The sequence below is a fragment of the Varroa jacobsoni genome, unplaced genomic scaffold, assembly GCF_002532875.2.
Source record: "Varroa jacobsoni isolate VJ856 unplaced genomic scaffold, vjacob_1.0 scaffold_66, whole genome shotgun sequence".
Classification (NCBI taxonomy): Eukaryota; Metazoa; Arthropoda; class Arachnida; order Mesostigmata; family Varroidae; genus Varroa; species Varroa jacobsoni.
The window spans coordinates 102567-122661 of record NW_019212968.1 but is presented as its reverse complement, the minus strand read 5'-3'; the positions used below and the strand labels follow the sequence as shown (position 1 = coordinate 122661).

The window sequence follows — 20095 nt, the reverse complement described above, 5'->3', positions numbered from 1 at the left end:
CACCGCGCCTATGGAAATTCGTTCAGTAAGATGACGGAAAGAAAGCATAATAATCTGACCATTCGGACAACGATAGCCACTGCCATTGGAAAGAACAAACAATTCATCGTACCGAGTAGTGGCAGCTGCAGACCTACATTACAAGTAGTAGCAGCAGCGGTAGTCGTTGGCGATACGAATAGTGATATTTAGACGAAAAAGCTTTGTACTCGTGCTATACGCTCGTGCGGTACGATTATTATAGACGTGCTTAAACTCCCATGACTACCAGTAATTATTTACTCCGTTGACGCTAGGGGAGTTTTGGGTGTGTCGACGAGTCTATCGCATTATTTTTATTTTAGCCCAACAGGTACTCAATTTACTAAGATCTGGTGTAATAATACGGTCTCTGCCGACACAACGGCAATTTTGCAATGATTTGTTTGACTTCTGAGTTTCGGCTGTTTGTACCATTGAAATTTGATTGAAAAAATATGGCTAACATAAGAGGGTAAGTGGCCTCTATACCATCTTTTTCTTATTAGGATATTGTACAAATTCCGGTCTCGTTTCTCTAAACCAATTTTTGAACATACTAGTCTTATTGACTTGTTTGAAAGCATTCGCTCTTGATACATATCTTCATAATCCATCCATCTAAAGCAACTAGATCAAAAGCGGCAGAACGCAGGCTGGAGGGAGTAAACTGATTCGGGCCCCCTTGAAACAGGAAACCTGTTACACGTGTTGTACTACACAGGAGGTGTTGAGACTGTGCATTATTTGCCGTTGTTGGCTCTGCCGCTCGGCGCTTGCCATGGGCTGCCCCTTCTCTTCTCTTTTCACCGAAGAATCGAGCTCCTTTAGTCTGCAGCATCAATAAACAACAGTATGAAGCCGAACAGATGACAGCCTCGACCCACTTAAACGTTCGGCGAAGCTATTTCGGCATACGGCCAGCCACTGTCCAGTTTTGATACTTACCTGCACACCCGCGTGCACTACACACTGCACGAGCACGTACGCACACACAAACACCCACATATAGTATAGCAATTTGCTCGACCTGAGCGAATGGTATTATTGTCAGGTAATATCATGTCAACGTGCACACACAGCCGTCGCTTCGTATGAAATAAGATTCGAGTACACCTACACCTTGATCGATGATTTCCTGATGCAAACTTCGAACATTATTCACGGTAACAGGTAATATTCCTTAGGACACCAATAACGACTAATCACTAACAATAGTTTAGTGTATAAGAAGAAAGCTTAAACTAAGAATATAGTTCAGGAAAGAATATTAAATGAGGTATTCTAACACAAATATGGCAAAGCAGAAAATAGCAAAGAAAACAAGCATCATACCGAAACAGTCCTTTTTTCCGTCAGGCCCCCGTTTACAGGTTGCGATCGACGGACAGTCATGATCAGTGTAACACCGTTCTGGAAGAGCTGTATTCATCCGCGAATGTACAACCATTCATACAATAGAAACAACAAAGTAAGAGAAAAATGTACATGTCAAAGAATTTCGCCTGGTCTTTATATGTGCCTTGCTGAATGCTTGATTTGTTTCGTTACTGACTCAACGATCGAGGCACCAACATACCGTCGCATTTTTACGGACTTTAGACTAAATGAAGTCGTGTGAAGCAATTCAGCACAGAAAACGCAATGTAACCCTTACGTGTGCATCCGGTATCACGGTTGTATGGATCACCGACGAAGTTGTCATGGCACCGACACTCGGTAATATGATTTTCAGTTCGGCAATGGGTGTTGTGGCCACAGAGGACGGTTGCGCAACCGATAAGACAAGCCCGTACTCCCGATGCGTCCACCGCACAGATTTCATCTCCCTGACAATCGCTGTTGGTGCGGCATTTAGGAGAGGCTAGATTCCATTAGAGGAAAGCATTAGATTAGAGGAAAACAGAACAAGAATTCTAAGTAATTGAGAGCAAGATTCACAGGCACTGCATTGCCCACGACACAAAAGCTAAACACGCAGGAGGTCATTTGTGTTGCGACCTTTCTACTCCCCCTGAGAGTTCAGAGACAATCAATCAAAATTTACTTTAGTGGATAGTTGATACGGATAACTACCATTATTATGGGCATCGTCTAAAATAGATGCTTTAAAAGAGGCTACTAGGCATCGTATAATACGTGCAACATGAGTACTTACGGAGGCATCCTTCACGTATATCGTCGGCGATTCCCTCGAAGCCGGGTCGGCAAACACACGACGCGCGATGGCCGATGCCAACACAATCGGAGTTAGGCCCGCAGCGTTTGTCCAAGCAGACATCAGTACAGTTTCGGATGCCGACTCTGGTTAGGGCGCAAGTATCTGCCTCTCCACAGTTTCCGTCATTCTCACAAAGATGTCGTTGACAGCCTCTAATCTGATCTGCTGGGTTGCCCGCAAATCCTGATCGAAGTGAATGTAGGTGTGGTATTAAATTTACAGATAACGCGTGTATTGTTTCCTTGATATACTGCGATTATGTTTTATAGCTTCCATAAACCAAGGACATTGAAAGTACAGGTATAGAATTATGCGAAAGTAAGCCATGAATGATTGCATATAACGAAAATAAAAGAACAACGCTTTAAATTTTTCAAAACGTTTCTTACCTGGAAGACATTCGCAGTTGGCCTGATGCGCCTCGGCAAAACAATTGGAATTCGGTCCACAACGACGGTCGAGGCAGACATCGACACAGCAGCGAACGCCCACTGGTGTGGCCTTACACGCCTGAAATTTGGTTAATTTCCAGGAACATAAGTTCAGAACGCGTAACGAAACGCGAGCAATATTTATCTTTATAGCGCACTCGTTGCATATTAATTACCAGCAGCTTTTACAGGAAGGAAGTGCGAGTGTTACACAGGAAAATTTGAACTTCGCGAGGACTTTGTTTTTGCTGCTCCTTCGAAGGTAAACAATATAATTATTTAACGACCATTCGTCTGATAGAACAGGTAGCGGTGTCGGACGTAAAACTCAGAACACAAAACAAAAAGTACGAAAGATCACAAACACGTTTCACCTGTGCGATTTATTATGAAACAACGAACTTACCTGAAATGGAAGGCAGTCGGCATTTGTGTTGCACGTGTCTAGTCGAATTTCTTGACAGCCAATGGAAAAGTCGGCGGGATTTCCGGCAAATCCTTCTCGACAGACACATTCGGGTCGGTGCTCTCGGCCGATGCAAAGTGCATGTGGGCCGCAGCGTGTTTTCGCACACGTGCTCACGCACGCACGTACGCCTAATGGAAGCATTCATACGGTAAAAAACGCAGCATTGAAGACAATATCGAACCGTCGAATAATATACAATACTAAAATTGAGTAATAGTCGTGTCATGACCGTTACATAAGATGATAAAAACACCGTAAATTTTTATAAGTATTTCCATCCATAAGCATTTGCAGGTGCCACATTCTAATGTTTCGCGTGTGTCAAATGCCATTTACGATGAGGATATATAAACATCGTTTGCTGCACGAGACTGTTCATGCTTCGAAATGGTGTTAGGTAGTTTCTCACCTTGAGCGTTGGGGAGACAGCGTTCAGCTTCAGAACAGTCTGCGTCGTGAAGGCAGCCGAAGTCATCTAGGATTGGTTGACAGCCTCGGCCTGCGTCGTTAGGATTGCCAAAGAATGCATCTCGACAGACGCATGTGGCACGGTGATTCACAGCTTGACAGCGAGCGTTTGGCGCGCACTGCTGCGATAGGCATACGTCTACGTAAAAAAAACAATCGTACGGAAAGACGCAGAAGCCGAGTTAGCACCCTAAACTTCTCTGAAATTTTGGAGTTGATGATATTAAACAAGGAAATAGTAAATATATGGACAATTTTATATATAGATGATTGTGTTATATGTCTGACATTCATGATGTCGCCGTGTCTTTTAGCTAGTACAGTTTATCACTTAGGCTTCTATCAGGTTTTATTTCAGTCGGTGAGTCTCAGCGTGACGTCAGTGAGTTACACAATGACGATGTGTAGCACTGAGCGCGTCATGGGGAAAATGCATTGTAAGTGAGCCTAAGTAATAGCGCGCAACGGGGCAACTCTATCCATTGGAGAGGTAAATGGGGTCCACACGGATGGACCACATGAGCGATTCGCTTCTACATGTGAGGCATCCAACAAACAACGTAACGCCTCACTTTTCTTCGTTCTTTTTTTTTGATCGACTAGGTTTTTGTTGTGATCAATATTATATCAACACAAGATAACAAAGTCACTGACCGACGCATTTGTTGCCTTCGGACTGGTGCTTGCAGACTTCGTGGATAAGACAGTCTCCATTTACCTGACAGTCATCTGGAACTGGTAACCAACATAATCGTATGGTCACTGATCATAACTACCAGCTTATTTGTCGGTAAGAACCTTTTTCCTACCAATATGCAAGAGTATATATTTGTAGACCAACATTGATTCTAAGCGATTTGTAGAAGGTTTATCTTCACTATAGAATACAGTGTTGAAAAAATTAAAAATCTGACTGGTGTGCTGGGCAGTAGTGTTATAGTAGCACTCATAGGTCATTAGATTAATACCTGGCGCGATATTTGTCCGCCCAGTTCCGTCGCAAACTAGAGATTCTGAACACAATCGTTTAGTTAAACAAATAAAAAAAAAAAAATTAAAATAGAAAAATAAAAATTCTTTATGAAAATGAACTTACCATGACATCCGGTTCCGTCAAAAACGAAGCCAGGAAGACACTCACAAATAGCCTTATGAACTTCACCAAGACAATTGGCATTTGGTCCGCAAAGTTTGTCTTCACAGACATCGCGGCATTGTTTAACACCTTTTGGACCCAGTTTACATTCGTGGTCCTCACGACAATCTGGGTCCTGCAACAAGTCCATTTCATTTCGATTAAAATCAATTCAATTAACTGATGAATTCCTTCGAAGGCTAATCCTTATCAGATCGAATCGTGGATTTGTACTGATACTTTAATGAGTATATATACCTGATGGCATTCATCCTGGGCCTTGGCGGCACAACCCCGAATAAGATCGTTTGCGTCTCCACCAAAACCAGACTTGCACGTACATACTGGCCGCTTTTGATGTTCCTCGCACGCAGCATTTGGACCGCATTGCACATCCGCACAGATGGCTGCTGCATCAATTCATATAATAGCAAATATTATGATGATCATTAACAATGTCAAAGAGAGATGTTTAGCTAACTTTTCACCCTGGTTTTCTATTCATTTGATTATTTAACTCGCTCAGTCTAGATTGTAATCTAAAAAAAAATTGACGTTTCTTTTTTTTTTCCTGATGTGCTAGCAGATCATAATTTTCGCATCTTTAACATTTCCTGCTTTCATGGCAGCTGACATTCACCTTTGGCTGGAGAGCATCTGAGTTGTTGATCCTCGGATCGCCCGATGAAGCCGCTTTCACACTTGCACAGGGCATGGTCATCTTCAACTATACAGTATGCATTCTGGCCACACTGGCGACTGTCGCATGGACCTGCGATCGAAGTATTCTCTTATTAGGTACATTTTAGATAAACAGTTAGATATGCACACATATCACGTAGTTTTCATTCTGTTCACCTATAAATCAGCTATGACCCTTGCGTGTCCTCATTGACAATATTGATAGATAGACCAATTACAGATAAAGAGGTACCTAACTGTTGTTACCATTTCACGTTACGAATACTAACGGATGCATCGTCGACGAACACAAAGCTCGTTGTGGCCGCACTGATCATGCGATTCGCAGTCATCGATAGGCGCTCCCTGTGCGAGCGTCTCTGTAGTGGGCGTCTGAGCCACGGGTGGTGCTGCTGCCGCAGGAGGTCCCGTTGGAGATGCTCCACCTCCACGGGGACCGCTGCCTGGAAGAAATCCAGGTAACGCTGGTATCGATGGAAGCTGTGGTAAAGGCGGTGAAGGCAATTGTGGCAGTTGCGGAATCGAAGGTGGTGAAGGTAACGACGGACGTCCTTGCAGTGGCGGAATCGGCGGCAGTGGCGTTTGGTCAATTGTTGATGGTTGAACTGGCGGTCGTTGGCCGGTAGGCGGCGGCAGTGGCGGCGACGACGGACCAGAAACACCGCCGATGGGCAAACCGGGGACGCCCCCAATGCCAGGAGGAGAGGCGACTATTGCAGCTGATGAATAAATAATATCTTATTATTGTTACTACTTCTACTACTAAATATTAGATTCGATGTACTGCTATTATGACAAGTAGCCATTTGTAACTGTTGCAGAGAGCGTTTCCCTAGACGCCTTCGCACGTATACGCACTACGCATACGGCGCAAGACTAATACTGTGATCTTGGTTTGACCGGACAGGGATAGGCGACAAAGTTTAAAATTGGCTTGCATCAACGACACGTCCTAATTACGAAGCTACAGAACTAACGGTCAGCCAATGCAAGATCGAATATTAGACGAGATAATCGTTGCAACGGTGTTAGCGGTGTCGATCGCCACGCCACACCCGGAGACCGACCACTTTGAATAGCGGAAGCGCGCACGCTCGTGGGCATCACTGGACGGCGGTTACCCGATAGCACTCCTTATCGAATTTGCTGATGGGCCAAGGGAACAAATTCGGCATGTACATGGGCGCGAGCGGCAGAGAACTTTTATGACACCCTTTTATAATTTGCCAAATCCGAAACACCCCGACCACGCGTATAAGCTTTATATCTAAATTACGCGGAACAAGCGCATACCTTGTCACATTGACAGTTTTCTGGCTGGTTGCGCGCTAGCGGAAGCACCAGAATCGTTCATTATTGAGCAACGTTGTTGCTGCCATGCTCCTTATTTGTAACAAAAAAAGAGTTTAAAAAATAGCAGACTCGATCAGTTTAATCCGACCGGCGATTTTTCGTCTGCATCACAATAATAACAATACGAGAAATATTTCAGTCTAATATTTGTGTTTTGCCAATATGGAGCTTAAAAAATTTCTGCAAAATTAGTCATGTCAACTGATGTTATAAAACTCTGGGAGCTAACTGTCGTTTTGACGAAATAGGAACACACCAGGTCACGAAAGAATGTCGAAGTTACTCGTTAGTTATCATCGTGTTAGTTCGAACATGCAGTGTTGATTATTTATAATGTGACAGCGCATGAACTTACTGCACGCAAATAACGGATTTCCAATGTATCCAGCTGGACAAACGCATTTGAAAGAACCAAACGTGTTCACGCACTTCGCTCCTGTGCCGCACACGCTAACGGATCCGCCAAGGCACTCATTGACATCGGTGCAAGCCGTGTATGGGTTACCTGAGTGTTAAGATTAGAGGGACGGCAACGAAGTGTCTATACATTAATCAGAATAGCACTGCTGGAAAACTTATAAAAATGCTTTGACATACTTGACTTGTCACCACTGACGTTGCCTTGAGGATGCCGTTAGGCTCTATATGCTTGGCCTGTAGCTTCTCCGTTGAGTTATGAGCTTGGCAGTTGCGCGAGTTATAACTACTGTTCAGTCTTTACCTCTTACTCCCCTTACCTTGCAGTCCAGCGGGGCACCTGCAGTCAAGGACACCGAGTTCTGAGCAAATTGCGTTTGTGCCGCAAAATCGTGACGAGCAGCGCTTCGTAGTAGTCTCCGAGCACCCAGAATAAGGATTTCCTGAGAGAGTGGGGTTGCAAACACAGTAATTCGGTACACCATAGACGCAGTGAGCTCCGGCTCCACATCGGGGCGAGCAGATTGGCGGCAACACGGGTGGGACACACATTACCTCGGAGTTGCCAATGAAATATGGTAGACACGAGCAAAGTCCATTGGCGCGGTCACAGCGAGCATTGAGGCCACAACGGACATTCTCACAACGGTCGACGCACCAACCTTCATGGACGATAATACTGTTTATAGAAGCTATTTGCCCTAATTCGGCTACTAAATACTGACATATGTGCAAAACGTTTTGATACTCCGCACAATTAAATGATGATAAATCGATCAGGTATGCGATCGCTAAACACCTGGCTGCTAACAACAGATATCTTCTATAACGAGACGTTGAATTTTCTTGAGAGGGTTATTTGTTCAATGTTGCCAGAATGCAAAAATGGGCAACTGGAGTAACAACAACAACAACAAAAAAAAAACTTCTCTATTGTATGTAGTCTACTATACCATCATGGCATTCTTGTCCAGGATGGGGACAGAGTTTCCCCGCGCCGCATTCGGTGTCAGGTGTGCACTCTCCGCCCTCCCACGGGTTGCCCCTATATCCCGGCAGACACTTGCAAACGCCCTTGTTTCTCGAGTTGACAATGCACTGAGCGTTGACGCCACACCAAACATCAACGCACGGGGAACGACAGCCGGATTCCTGGTTGTATGGATCGCCTAAAGTAATGAGCAATAATGTTATAGGCACAGTTGATTGTTTTCCACTTTTCCTACCTGCGTTCTTCGAAATTGTCTATAGCCTCTCAAAGAGCTCTTGTGAAACTCGACACAATGCCCTTTGCCAGTAAGAACGGTCAGTCACCTTTTAGCTAAACTCAAATCTGAAATAAAACATATTACATACAGCTGAACTCTTCAGTCAGAAAAGCCAGGTCAACCAAAGACTTTGAGAGCCTTGCTAGTAAACAAACAAGCATTATCTTTACGTCAATATTGACGAAGGAAAAGCTTTTCAAAAAAAACGTGTCCTTCTCACGTTAGATTTGAAAGTATTGGGTTCAGCGCTAAATATTGCGGCTCATTACAAGATGCAGGCCCATTAAAAACGAAAGCTTTTTGTATTTCGATGAATTCCGTTGCAATTTTTTTGTTGTCTCTTCGTGGCGTGTCTTCTAGCGAATTGTCAATAGCGTTGTCTTCCCATTGGCAAATTGTCCTCAAGTAGGCTACAAGTGATCGATTTCTCGTGGCTTTGAGTTCTCTATGCATAATTTGCCTTACTGAAATTACTACGGCAGACGAGCCAAGCAGTCATTGAAACTACTGAGTCATGCATAGCATTCAAAGGACTATTGAAACCCTATTGATCAATGACTGCATGTCATTGAGCTGGCCCTTTTACCTGAATAATAACGTGGGCTAGCACAACAGGTGAAATTTCCCTACGCGAACTGACTGGCGAAGCACACAGGCCCCACTTAGGAACCTCTGAAAGCTGGATTTATGGGTTGAATGGAGCCGAGGTTGTACGATAGAAGTTGACGTAAGCAAAAGCAAAGCGCGGTTCGAAATTCGAAAAAGACCCAGACTAATTTTGAATTGAAAGCTACAAGATCTTGTTGGCTTATTGGATGGTTGACTGGTAGTAGTTATAGGTCAAGCTATTTCATGTGCTGTTATGTAATTCTAATTCGTATAAATAATTTAGGCTCGAAGGTGACCTCATTTGCGGTGGTAAACTATGGTCAACTTTTTAGCTTGACGTGCCCTGGCGTCCCCATGCAATGAACAGTGTACTGGGTCTAGAAAAGATGATGGCGCAACGTGGCAAACCGAATATATTATTTTTATATTTATATATATATATTATAATATTATATTTCAAACAAATATTTTCGTCGGAAACTGGTTTTCTTCTGTTTTCCTTTTCGAACCCTTTGAAACACTAGAGGTCTTGTCAGATTTTTTTAACTGAAATTAGTGTGGGCCGTACTCGCAATGGCTACGGTGGATACAGCTCTACCCACACACGGACATGGGCGAGCCTTTGACCCCGCTCCTTCCATTTCCTTATAGTGACGCAATCAAACGGGATTAAGGTCTCTCCACTGCCCCACGAACCTACTGGCAGACAGGCCGACTGTCGCTACAGCAGCTTTGACAAGGTATCTCAATTATGTTTGCTTTTAAGCTAAATGATCAGCAAAACAAGCCAGCCTATCTATCTATTCGCAATCTACGCGTGCGTTTCGAAAATCGTTTTTGAAACCCCAGTAAGTTGGCCTATATTTTATTTGTAAAGAGGGCGATCTACATATTATAGTTTTGCTGCCTCATTTTCGTGACTCGGATTAGCGCTGTTTTTGCAATGTTAGTTTCCTATTGTGTTATTGACAAGGTCGTCGTTGTCGATATTATTACGAAATTGTTATTGCCTCTATTTGCAGGGTGCACGTCTGTATACTGTTGACAATGAACAAACCACCGATCGACAGAAAGAGGCAAGCGATGAACGGGAGGGGCGAAAATACAAAGGCAGAAACAGAAATGCTGAGCGGAGTACGGAGGAAGGGAGTCTGCGGAAAGGTAGGAGAGGATGTTTTTGACTGGATAATTAGTTGACATATTATGCAGCCGATTTGTATGTTCGCCTGCTGACTTCCAGCGCTAAGATGCAAACCACCGTGAACAGCATGTTTGCTTTGAGCCAATTTGTGATCGGACCAGCAACGGAACTGCCCAGCTATTGTGATATTATTATTATTATTTGGACGTAGTGCGCACTCTACGATATAAAAAATATCAATTCTTTTAATGCCAAAAGTAGGCGACTGCGTAACAACGTTGCTTTGAGGCCACTTCGTTCCGTATGGGATTTGTAAAATGCTTGCCGAAGACGAGGTGGCACCTAATCAGAACAGGAAGATTAATGATCGTCGCAGACTATTGCGAAATTGAGTTTCCCAGTTCTTCTTTTCATCATTTAACTGAGCTGTTAATTGCCTAAGCTAAATGCATATTGTAATGGCCGATTGTTGGTACTAAATCTTCTTCTTATCCATAGAACTAGGCAGCTATCACACGGATAAAGCGCCGGCTTGAATCACGACCTTAACTAAAAAACGTTCGACAAACCTTAAAGGAGCCGCCACTTTCAAAAAAAAACTCTATAAAAATAACAATCCAAGGTAAGACGCATATTAATTTGTATCTAATTAGTCAGACATGCTCTCATCGAACGGTGAAGCGTGCAGATATAGGTCTCCCAACGTACGCTTATGAGCTCTGCTCAACGACCATAACGCCGGTTTAGCTAAATGAAGAGAAAAATGCGGTAGATCATAAATGATAGTATAGTTGCTAGTTTCATGTAGTTTTGGCAAAATCCATGTTTTTCAGCTGTCAACAAAGTTCTTTGCCGAAAACATCAGCTTAATCAAATCTTCGCATCACTGTACGCGCCATTATTATTACTTCTGTGACTGTCCATTTATTAATGTTGCCCTTATTGATGTTGAATATTTCCCTTAGGTACTCATCCCCTATAAACAGGGAACTTCTTGATTCTGAACGTTTACTCCCCGTACCTACTGCACGCACTCTATACGCAACTGGGTAAGTGGACTCCCTGCACGAAGCCATGAAAATTCAGTACTTACTCAAGTCCAACTATCTAGAATGCGCCACGTATATTGGGAGTCTCTATGACTGCCCTTGTTGCCGCCGTGAATGTTATTGTTAACTAATTTTTAAGCAGCTGCATGCAGCGATGAATTTCTGTTCAGTTCAGCTTAAAAGAAAAAGATAGAAAAGGGACGCCAATAAAAAAAGGATGCGCCCTTTTTGTGCCTTATATCTAAATCGGGACAAATGTACGGCATGCCCAAGGGTGGCTCTATTACACAGGTCGTAACGTAATTTGCTTCAATGGCTAGTGCCTATAAATTGATCCAAATTTTGCAAAGCAATACTCTGGTTTTGTTAGCTAGGTTCAATAGTTAACCACTTGTTGGATTTGCGTCTGGAAGACATCTTGCAGGAACTTTCCTATCCGAGTGTTCTTCTGTTTATTTGGATGGAAACGCAATTATACTTACTGACAATTGAATTTTGTACATGAATCCCTATATATATATATAGAGTTGCTTCAGCAGACTCATGTATGGGGCGTGACCTCTCTTCGCAAAAACATACGGTAGTTCAAGTGTACCTACTTCAACTATACGTACGGATGTGTGCCTATGGATTCTAACAGTAAGTCGAACTTTTCCAACGATTGAGAATTCAGAAACATTGCAGTTATTACTTTCGGAGGAATCGGCTTATCTTCGCTATTTATTCTGTACATGGCTCTCGGCGAAAGTAACTGCCCAGTCAAAGTTCAATTAAAATCACACTTACAAATTTCACATTTCAAAATTGCGCTGAAACCGTCCGCTAAAATAGCTCTCATTAATAACGATACCAATTACCTCTAACAATACAGCAGCTTACCTTCGAATCCAGGTAAGCACCAACAAGTTGCCTTATGTCCCTCAGGTTCACAGCTGGAGTTCGGCCCACAATGGAAGATGAGGCAAGGATCGTAGCACACGCCCCCTTTAACGTCACACACAGCCGTCGCAGGGCAATCGGCATCCGAGCGACAGTCACCACTCCGACCTTCACAACCGATTGCTGGGTTGCCCTGAGTTCCAGGCGGACACTCACACTGCGCAGAACATCAAATAAGTTTATTGAAATACGCATCCTTCAGTGGCTTCAGCGAAGCGGAACAGTGGAGTCGTGTCGATTCTCTCCTCACCGTTAAATTTCATTTCCGCGATATGCGCAACTACTACAAATCTACCATTGTCAACATGGCGCTCAATAGTGAGTCATTCGATTGACAAAATGTCGCTATTTGATCAGCTATGTGAGGCTGTAAGTGTCAAGGGCCTGTTATGGTTATGATATTACCTTATGGCGTAGAATAGAAATGGTGTGCAAGCAGATTTATGCTATCGTACACCCTAAAAACCCGCGATACTCATCTGTGTGAATTTAGCAAAATCCACGAGATATGAATAGTTTATGCCCTTTTGACTGAAAGAGCTTTAAGTAGACGTTCCTAAATATAGCGGTTGAGTGTCCGCCGAGAGGGTGTATCGAAATGGAAAATGTTTATTCTGGAAGAGATTTGGCGCATGGCGTCATTGGGGGAGTTTGAGTAAAAACACAAAATAAAGTAATCGATATCTAATTGTTTCCTCCCACCCGTCCATATCGTGTGAAGGTTAAAGAAAGAAAGAAATGGCGTTCGATATCATCAGTGAAACGACGCTATACGCTTGAGATGTGTCATATGTAAAGGACCGACTGGCGTCAATAAGGCAATGCCAAATAATATATGATCTGCAATAAACAATTTTCATATTACCAACACAGTTTGTAGTGCTCATGCTCCGCACCGCTCATCCCGTGTGAACACGTTTTAGTCCGTCCAAATACTAAATTGGAAAAGATAATCTTAAAAAATGGCTACTTGAATGAAAGTACCTTGTAGCTTCCGACGAGATTGATGCATGTAGCGCCGGAGCCGCAAGGTCCATTTGGATCCAATGGCAGGTTCGCTGTGCACTCATTCACATCCGCGCACCCTGTATACGGATCACCGGAACAACCCGCTTTACAGGAACACGTTGGCTGGCCACGGGCGTCCACGGCACAGATCGCAAACTGACCACACTGCATCCAGTCGCAAGGATCTATTCATTACAGAAAATCGTCGTAGACAGTATGCTTATAGATTTCGTCTTTAGATGTCGAAGCGATGACTCTACGTGCATTTTTCTTCTATGTGTGCTTGAGGACCGTTGTTTGTACATTGACATCGTTAGATTGTCTTGAACCACGTTCGATGAAGGTGTATCATTATCTAGCCTTAAATATATATGTATATAGCCTTCACTATAGGCGGTGCCAGTTACAGAACCCTCATATGTAAGCCGGAACAGGTCTTTTCTACTGTTGTGGTACGCGAAGACTGGAAATGCTTCATGCTGCAGATTATACGTATGCGACGCGGCGGGAACATGTACACTGATTCGGCCAAATGATTTCCTTTAGAATTCGTTGCTAAAAGACATCGTAAAACTACGATGTCTTTTATGTCTACTAAGTCAGTCTCACCCCAAACAAGCTGTCTAAGCCCAGATTAGTCCTTTGGGAAGATGGCTGAGCGATGGGTCTTTTAAGAGTCATCATCAAAAGATGCAGAAGACAGTGAATAATTATTTTTATTAGTTTGCCAAGCATGCATGTGTAGATCCTTCGGTCTAAGCTCATAGAAATTAATCAAGGTGGCTGTCTTCAATCTAGTCGGTTGACGTAGTCGTGCACTAGTGTCTCTGTTAGTAGCGTTTAGGGCTAGAACCTGGAAAGAACGTAAATGTTTCTTGACTGGACAAATTACCCGAACTTGGAAAAGACCCATTATAGCAAACGACAAGAAAAACAAATGTACATTGCGGCGATGTAATGCCACTTGTAGCTTCTAGGCAAAAAAGAACTACGTTATTTTATATACAGTAACATACGTGTGATGAAAACAGATAAAATTCGATAGCTTTTCAATATCAGTGCGTTCCTACATATGCGCACAACGGATGCGCTAAGTTTAGATTTTACGCTTGTGGATTTTTAAGTTATGTCTCGTGTTGCCTTCAGACGCTATGTCACCGATGTATAGATTGGAATCGCAGCTGGGAAGATTGGCAGGCGGTTTATTCATCAACCGTTGTCAGTCCTGCTTCCAATCTAATTCTCGTTGTCCTCAGTCCTGGCCTGATTTCGTAGACGGCTTTGAGTGTACTAGTCGCGGTTTCGTATTCTAATGACGCTATACCGGATGATACCGGGATCCGTTGACATAATACGAGAGCCAAACTAGACGAGGGATAAGCAATTCGTCCAGCTCAATTCCAGCTCCTCTTTCTACATTCTTTTTACAGATTCACTATACTGTCGAATGATTCAGTCATCTTATCTGGAGCAAGCCAAGACCGTGCTGACTCGGATTAACATTGTGACGAAAATTCAAGTCATAGACAGAGGCGTTCCATCTGGAACATATTGGATCGCTATCATTTAATATTTTACAATTTGATACAAGCCAAGCCAAAAAAATTACCTGAATTTTATTTTAAAAGTCTAGCATCTGCAGAAGAGCGCGTATTTATCGACGACAATGAAAAACGGTCGTATTCATTCATGCTTGCAGGCATAAGAGCGCAATTGTTTTGAGAATTATTTTAATATTCTCTATCAGCTCGGCAATAAAAGGCAAAATGCCCCTTTCGATTTTACACTAGCGAGAGATTCTTGTCCACACTAAGAAAGCAGGCCAAAAACGCTCCATTGGAACATTGCTATATATCAGTTAGTTAATAGTGCCGGATTACGTTCGTTTGGTCCTAACCAATGTCTATTTAAAGTCGGCGTCTTTTGTTTCACTCAGACCTTCCATAACTGTCAAATCTGTAGTTGTCTTCAAAATCGGATCTCACTGTGAAATTTCTATTATTCAATAATCTTTACATCATCATTTGATTGACTGAAGAATCGGAGGTTACCACGCAATAATGCAGGCGGCGAAAAAGTTTCGAAAATTTTCGAAAACAACACAAACAGCCATATCAATCAACCAATCGTCGCAGGAAACCATAGTCGGACAATCAGTAGCTTGCCCGGCTGATTGACTGACTGACTGACTAAAGGTGAGAACGGTGTGGATAATATTAAACCATTGCATTCTGTACGTGAACCGTCTTATTCCGCGATACGATCGTTACTGCCGTTGCTCTTATTGGAATCGCTGTTGCAGCCGCTATCGCGACTGCTGCCGGTATCCGTAAGTCGCCATGAGGAGCCCCCGCACTATTCGCTATCTCGGTTTAAAGCGGTGGGCAGACGTGTGAGATGAACGACTGGCGACTACCGCAGCGGCAGGCTCAGGCGTCTTGTAGTGGCCGCAGCAGCACACATGTTACTTTTTCTGCTGCTGCTGCTGCTGCTGCTGTCCTATTCATTCTTGCCGCAACAGCATAAGCTAGTAAATAAATGAGCGGGAAAGCAATTCTTCTTCGAGCATCTGTATGTGTTTCTGTACAGAGTAATCGAAGTGACCATTACCACAAATTGGCAACACTTATCTCAGTAGGATGCAGCTGAAGCCGGACAACGGCGTTCGAGGCAAACACGATCTTCAGAGATGGGCAAGGCCTATGGCTACAAAATCGTAACTATCGACTGTACAGCGCATTGCAATGGTCACTAAAGGGGCAAATATAGCCTGTAAGACAAAATCGATACGTGGACACTTGAATTAATCAATTTTCACGATGATTTCTATCGGTCGAGTAAAAACTTAACATTCGCGTATGAACAGTTGGTGTTTGTAATGATTTCTCTAAGCGTATGCGCTAGGGACTAGTCCATCAGAAGTCCAGCCAATATCTAAACTAGAAGAAAAATACACATCGATTGAAAAACTTATATTCGGGTATTTTGCTAAGCGAAGAAAGAATAGGCTTGGAGGCTATTGTCCGTGGGGCCAACAGAAGCAGGACAGCCTGATCTTTTTCTACGGGAACTCTAACCGCAAGTAAGCAACTAATAATACGTCTGTAAAGTCTCCTAATGCGGGTTAGCTATATATATATACACTTGTCCTTCACAAAGTGCCAATTCACAAACACAATCAAGCTCCCTCACGTATTATAAAAATTACTTCATCCGTTCTCGGATATGTTCGATTTCCGCTTAGGCAGCTGAACGCTTTACGACTCTGACAATTTTCGGAAACAACGCTAGCAGAGGACAAAATGACGATAGTTCCGTTGCTTGCTCCACGCCGAGGTGGCACAAACAAATCTAGATATTTCTGCGGAATATTTCCCCATAAGATCAAGTAGCGCTAATGTGTGAAAATATTGTCGTACTGTTCGGAGTGGCGACAGATAGACATGGTAGTGATGAACGTTACTAGCTTATGCCGGAGCAGCAGCATCAAGCTTGTTTATACATCGTTGCTTCTATGCATGCAAGGTAAATGCTAAGAGGGCTCAGTCATCGCGGCCCCACGATGGCCTCCACTTACATAGAAAAGCTGGTAGTGGGCGGAGGAAATTCTAATTTTGTTGGTCAACAACACAAAAAAGTATATATATACATTCGTAATCCAAAATAGTATATACATTCGATAGACGAAATTCAATCGGTCGAAACCTTCGCGTTCGTTGACGTAGAAGGTAACGATCTGTTCGCGTTTTACTGCGTAAGAGACATTTTCAAAATTGCCGCGTTAGAATGCGCACCCTCAACCAATGTCAAATATGTAGAAAACAGGATCCGCAGTAGCTACTGATGTAAAAGACAGTATGTCTTTACTAGACAGTAGCTATATAGTAGTATAACTAACCTTATAAGGAGGACGCGTTGGAGAGATTGTTGTTGTTACAAACTACATCTTACGATTTTGTTAGTCCGTACGAAAAATAACATGGCGCATTACCGGACACGAAGCAACTATTTCATTTTGTCTTATTCAGTGAGTGGCAGTCACCCATTGTTTCACAAACCATGCAAGAATGATTATACAAACCATCATAACGACGATAATGATGATTCAATCTACCATTGATCGATTGATTGATCGATCAGTCATTGATTAACTGTAAAAATACCTACATTTTGTTGTGCTATAATCGATCATAAGCGAACTACCAGGGTTTCAGGAATTTATGCGGTCACAGTTACCAATGGAGACGCGAGAGTAAATTAACCTTACTTTTACCGCAATACCGAAAGGAAAAGTCTAACTATTATATTTGTGCTTCAAAATCTTTCAAATTTTCTTGGACCTTATTTCTCTGCCATTCGTCAACACGATTCTGACTAAAGCAATTTTTAATAGTTCCAGTTTAGATCTGCGCCATTGATAAGCTGGTGCCCAGTACACGCGTGCTACGTCTTCATAAACCGTTGAAACAACCTACTATTATTAACCTGAATTAAGCTCTACATTATAAAGAGAACTTGCAAACAAGCGCGCGCGCGCGTGCGTGCGCGCACGCACGCACGCACGCACGCACAGAGGCAAAAATCTCGATGTAAAATTGATTAGTGTGGAATCTTAAATAGATGTATAATCGATATAGCGCATACGACTGCGTCTGGAGAGTGAAATGCTTGAATATACAGCTTTAATGAAAGGATATAAATGAACTGAAAATGGCAGATTTTCTCATAAACTGGTATTTGATCAGTTTGGTTACAGTCTTCTTTTTTATTCGAAGAAATGTTTAAAAAATAGTCTAGAAAGGTACGGGCTCTAATCTCGGTAACCCCAGTCCAGAAAGAGAACAGTCAAGACGCAAGATATTGTTGCTGACACTGGAAGACCTATTTTTTTCCCCAGCTCGCTTCTCACAGCTTCTGGTAAAAGCTAAGTTAATAATATAAAATAATCATATAAACACAGCTAATAATATAAAAATGCTGGTTGTAAGTTTTCATGACGGCATCCAGTCGGACTTATTGTTATGTATTTATTTATTGATGTTATGTATTCGACCTGTGAGCTTCTTTTAACTACACTGCCCGACTTAACTTTTGTCTGATCAGCTAACTTCCAATCTATAGACCGGTCCAGAGTTAGACGTAGACGTTTCTCACATACTACTCTACGAAAGTCACTTCATAAATGCTATCTTACTCTCAAAGCGTCAGCGTCTATTTTACTGCGTCAATGAAAATTTATTACCTTTTTGTCTCACATAGATTCCGGGGTGTTGCGATTGCGGCGGCTGGGGTGGGTCATAAAACACTGTTCCGATCGCAGTGGCAGGCCTATGATCATCATCGTCATCATGAATGCCACCTGCGGGGCGTTTGTATGCCCACGTTGCTCTCAAAGCTAGAGACAGCACCACGGCTAGAGTTGTCAAGCATGACAACACCCGCCCAATGGCGAAGTAATAGTTAAGCGCTGAGCGCGTTGCCTTCATTGCAACGGCGGCCTGGCGGCCCCGCGTTATTCTAAGAGGTAGCCGTGGTGAATTCGGAATAGTTTTCCGAGCTGATGAGACGTTACACAGCGACTTTTGCTGCTACACGGATCACACAATCGACGCCATTAATCCGGTACACAACACAAATGCTTTATTCGCTGGAGCGTAAACTTTACGTGATCCCGTTGAAAGGATATCTCCTTTCGCTTTCGTTATCCGCAAGCAAGCGGTTAGGTGGACCGTTTTCTCCGCGGTTATGAAAGGGGGCAGAGGGGCCACTTCGACCGGCGACTATGGAACGGAGGGATGCAACAACGGTTAGTGATGCACGAAGCAGACGAAGACGATACCGATGAGACAGCAGCATACAATACGCTATCACTGATTTTCACTGATTCACCTGCCGCACGTCTGCCCGATCTGTTGCTATCGATGCTAAACGACATTCCGAATGCTAGCACAATAAAGTGTCAACTGAATGGCCATAGTGGTGAGGGCTGCGAGCCCGTAGGACGGACGGGCCGCCAGAGGCAGCACCGAATCAGTACTCGATCGTCCGCCACTTCGGAAAGTACATCATCGAGCTGGATGGCAGCGGACGACGAAGTAAGTCGACATAACGTGATCCGCTACTACCGTTGCATAGCGTGACGCCAATTGTCTCGTATCAGTACTAGTGGTAATATCGTGTATAACTCCTACCCCTTTGCTGCAAGTGTATGACAAATATATTACACATACAATATACGTGCGTAAGCAGTCCCAGTATTCTCCTCGCCTCTTGGGACATGCACATGACGCTCATTACACGTAGACTGATAATTAAGCTACTATAACAACCATCAACAGACTGTATATGGCTGACTATGATACCACGCGCGTTTTTGAGTCACTGGTACCATAGTTTTAACAACGACCGTAAAGTATTTGTCATCTAATAACTGCCACAGCCAACACATGAGCGTGATGCTGGTGGGATTGGTCCGCGGCCGTTGCGGCAGTGACGAGAACTCGGCTGATAGTCCCCCTATGGACAGCGATGGTGCCCGTGAAGTGCTGGTAGCTATTGTCACAGCACGAACTTCCCACACAGCATCAGTCCCTGCTGCTGCTATAATTTCTTCTATGCAGCTTGTCTCTTGATCTCGTAGCAGTCGATTACGTTAGTCAGCGAGTGTCCGTACATGTCTTTGTAAGTTCCCGAAGACAACATACGTCCGCTTGAAACATTCACAGTGCGCGCGAGCTTCTTGCAAGCAAACGGCCCGTGGCCACCAATTAGTTGCTGAGGGCCCATTTCGTCGTGCACTGCTGAACGGTGCAAACGCGACACCGTTGCCAATGCGCGCACACGCACAGAACCAGGAAGACGGACAAA

The 20095-nt window shown here is 43.4% G+C and overlaps 1 protein-coding gene and 1 long non-coding RNA gene across 3 annotated transcripts in view; one reads left to right on the top strand and one right to left on the bottom strand.

Moving 5' to 3' along the window:
* Nucleotides 1–20095, bottom strand: part of LOC111262131 (uncharacterized) — a 129586-nt gene that overhangs the window by 23280 nt on the left and 86211 nt on the right. Inside the window, exons 28-43 of the mRNA XM_086968985.1 lie at nt 13205–13413; nt 12161–12377; nt 8168–8383; nt 7535–7876; nt 7153–7302; nt 5714–6163; nt 5383–5514; nt 5001–5152; nt 4704–4878; nt 4262–4342; nt 3549–3746; nt 3077–3267; nt 2629–2749; nt 2177–2422; nt 1676–1882; nt 1354–1440 (exon numbers count right to left, since the gene is read on the bottom strand). Of these exons, the coding sequence (XP_086825111.1) occupies nt 1354–1440; nt 1676–1882; nt 2177–2422; nt 2629–2749; nt 3077–3267; nt 3549–3746; nt 4262–4342; nt 4704–4878; nt 5001–5152; nt 5383–5514; nt 5714–6163; nt 7153–7302; nt 7535–7876; nt 8168–8383; nt 12161–12377; nt 13205–13413 (3174 nt within the window). The remainder of the gene's footprint in view (nt 1–1353; nt 1441–1675; nt 1883–2176; nt 2423–2628; nt 2750–3076; nt 3268–3548; nt 3747–4261; nt 4343–4703; nt 4879–5000; nt 5153–5382; nt 5515–5713; nt 6164–7152; nt 7303–7534; nt 7877–8167; nt 8384–12160; nt 12378–13204; nt 13414–20095) is intronic.
* Nucleotides 9805–13088, top strand: LOC111262137 (uncharacterized). 2 transcript variants are annotated; one of them, XR_002681414.2, is made up of 6 exons: nt 9805–9939; nt 10114–10252; nt 10731–10854; nt 11198–11281; nt 11807–11920; nt 12206–13088. It is a non-coding gene; the product is annotated as an uncharacterized LOC111262137 (long non-coding RNA). The 2 variants fall into 2 exon arrangements; XR_015311790.1 differs by lacking the exons at nt 11807–11920; nt 12206–13088 and adding an exon at nt 11695–11793.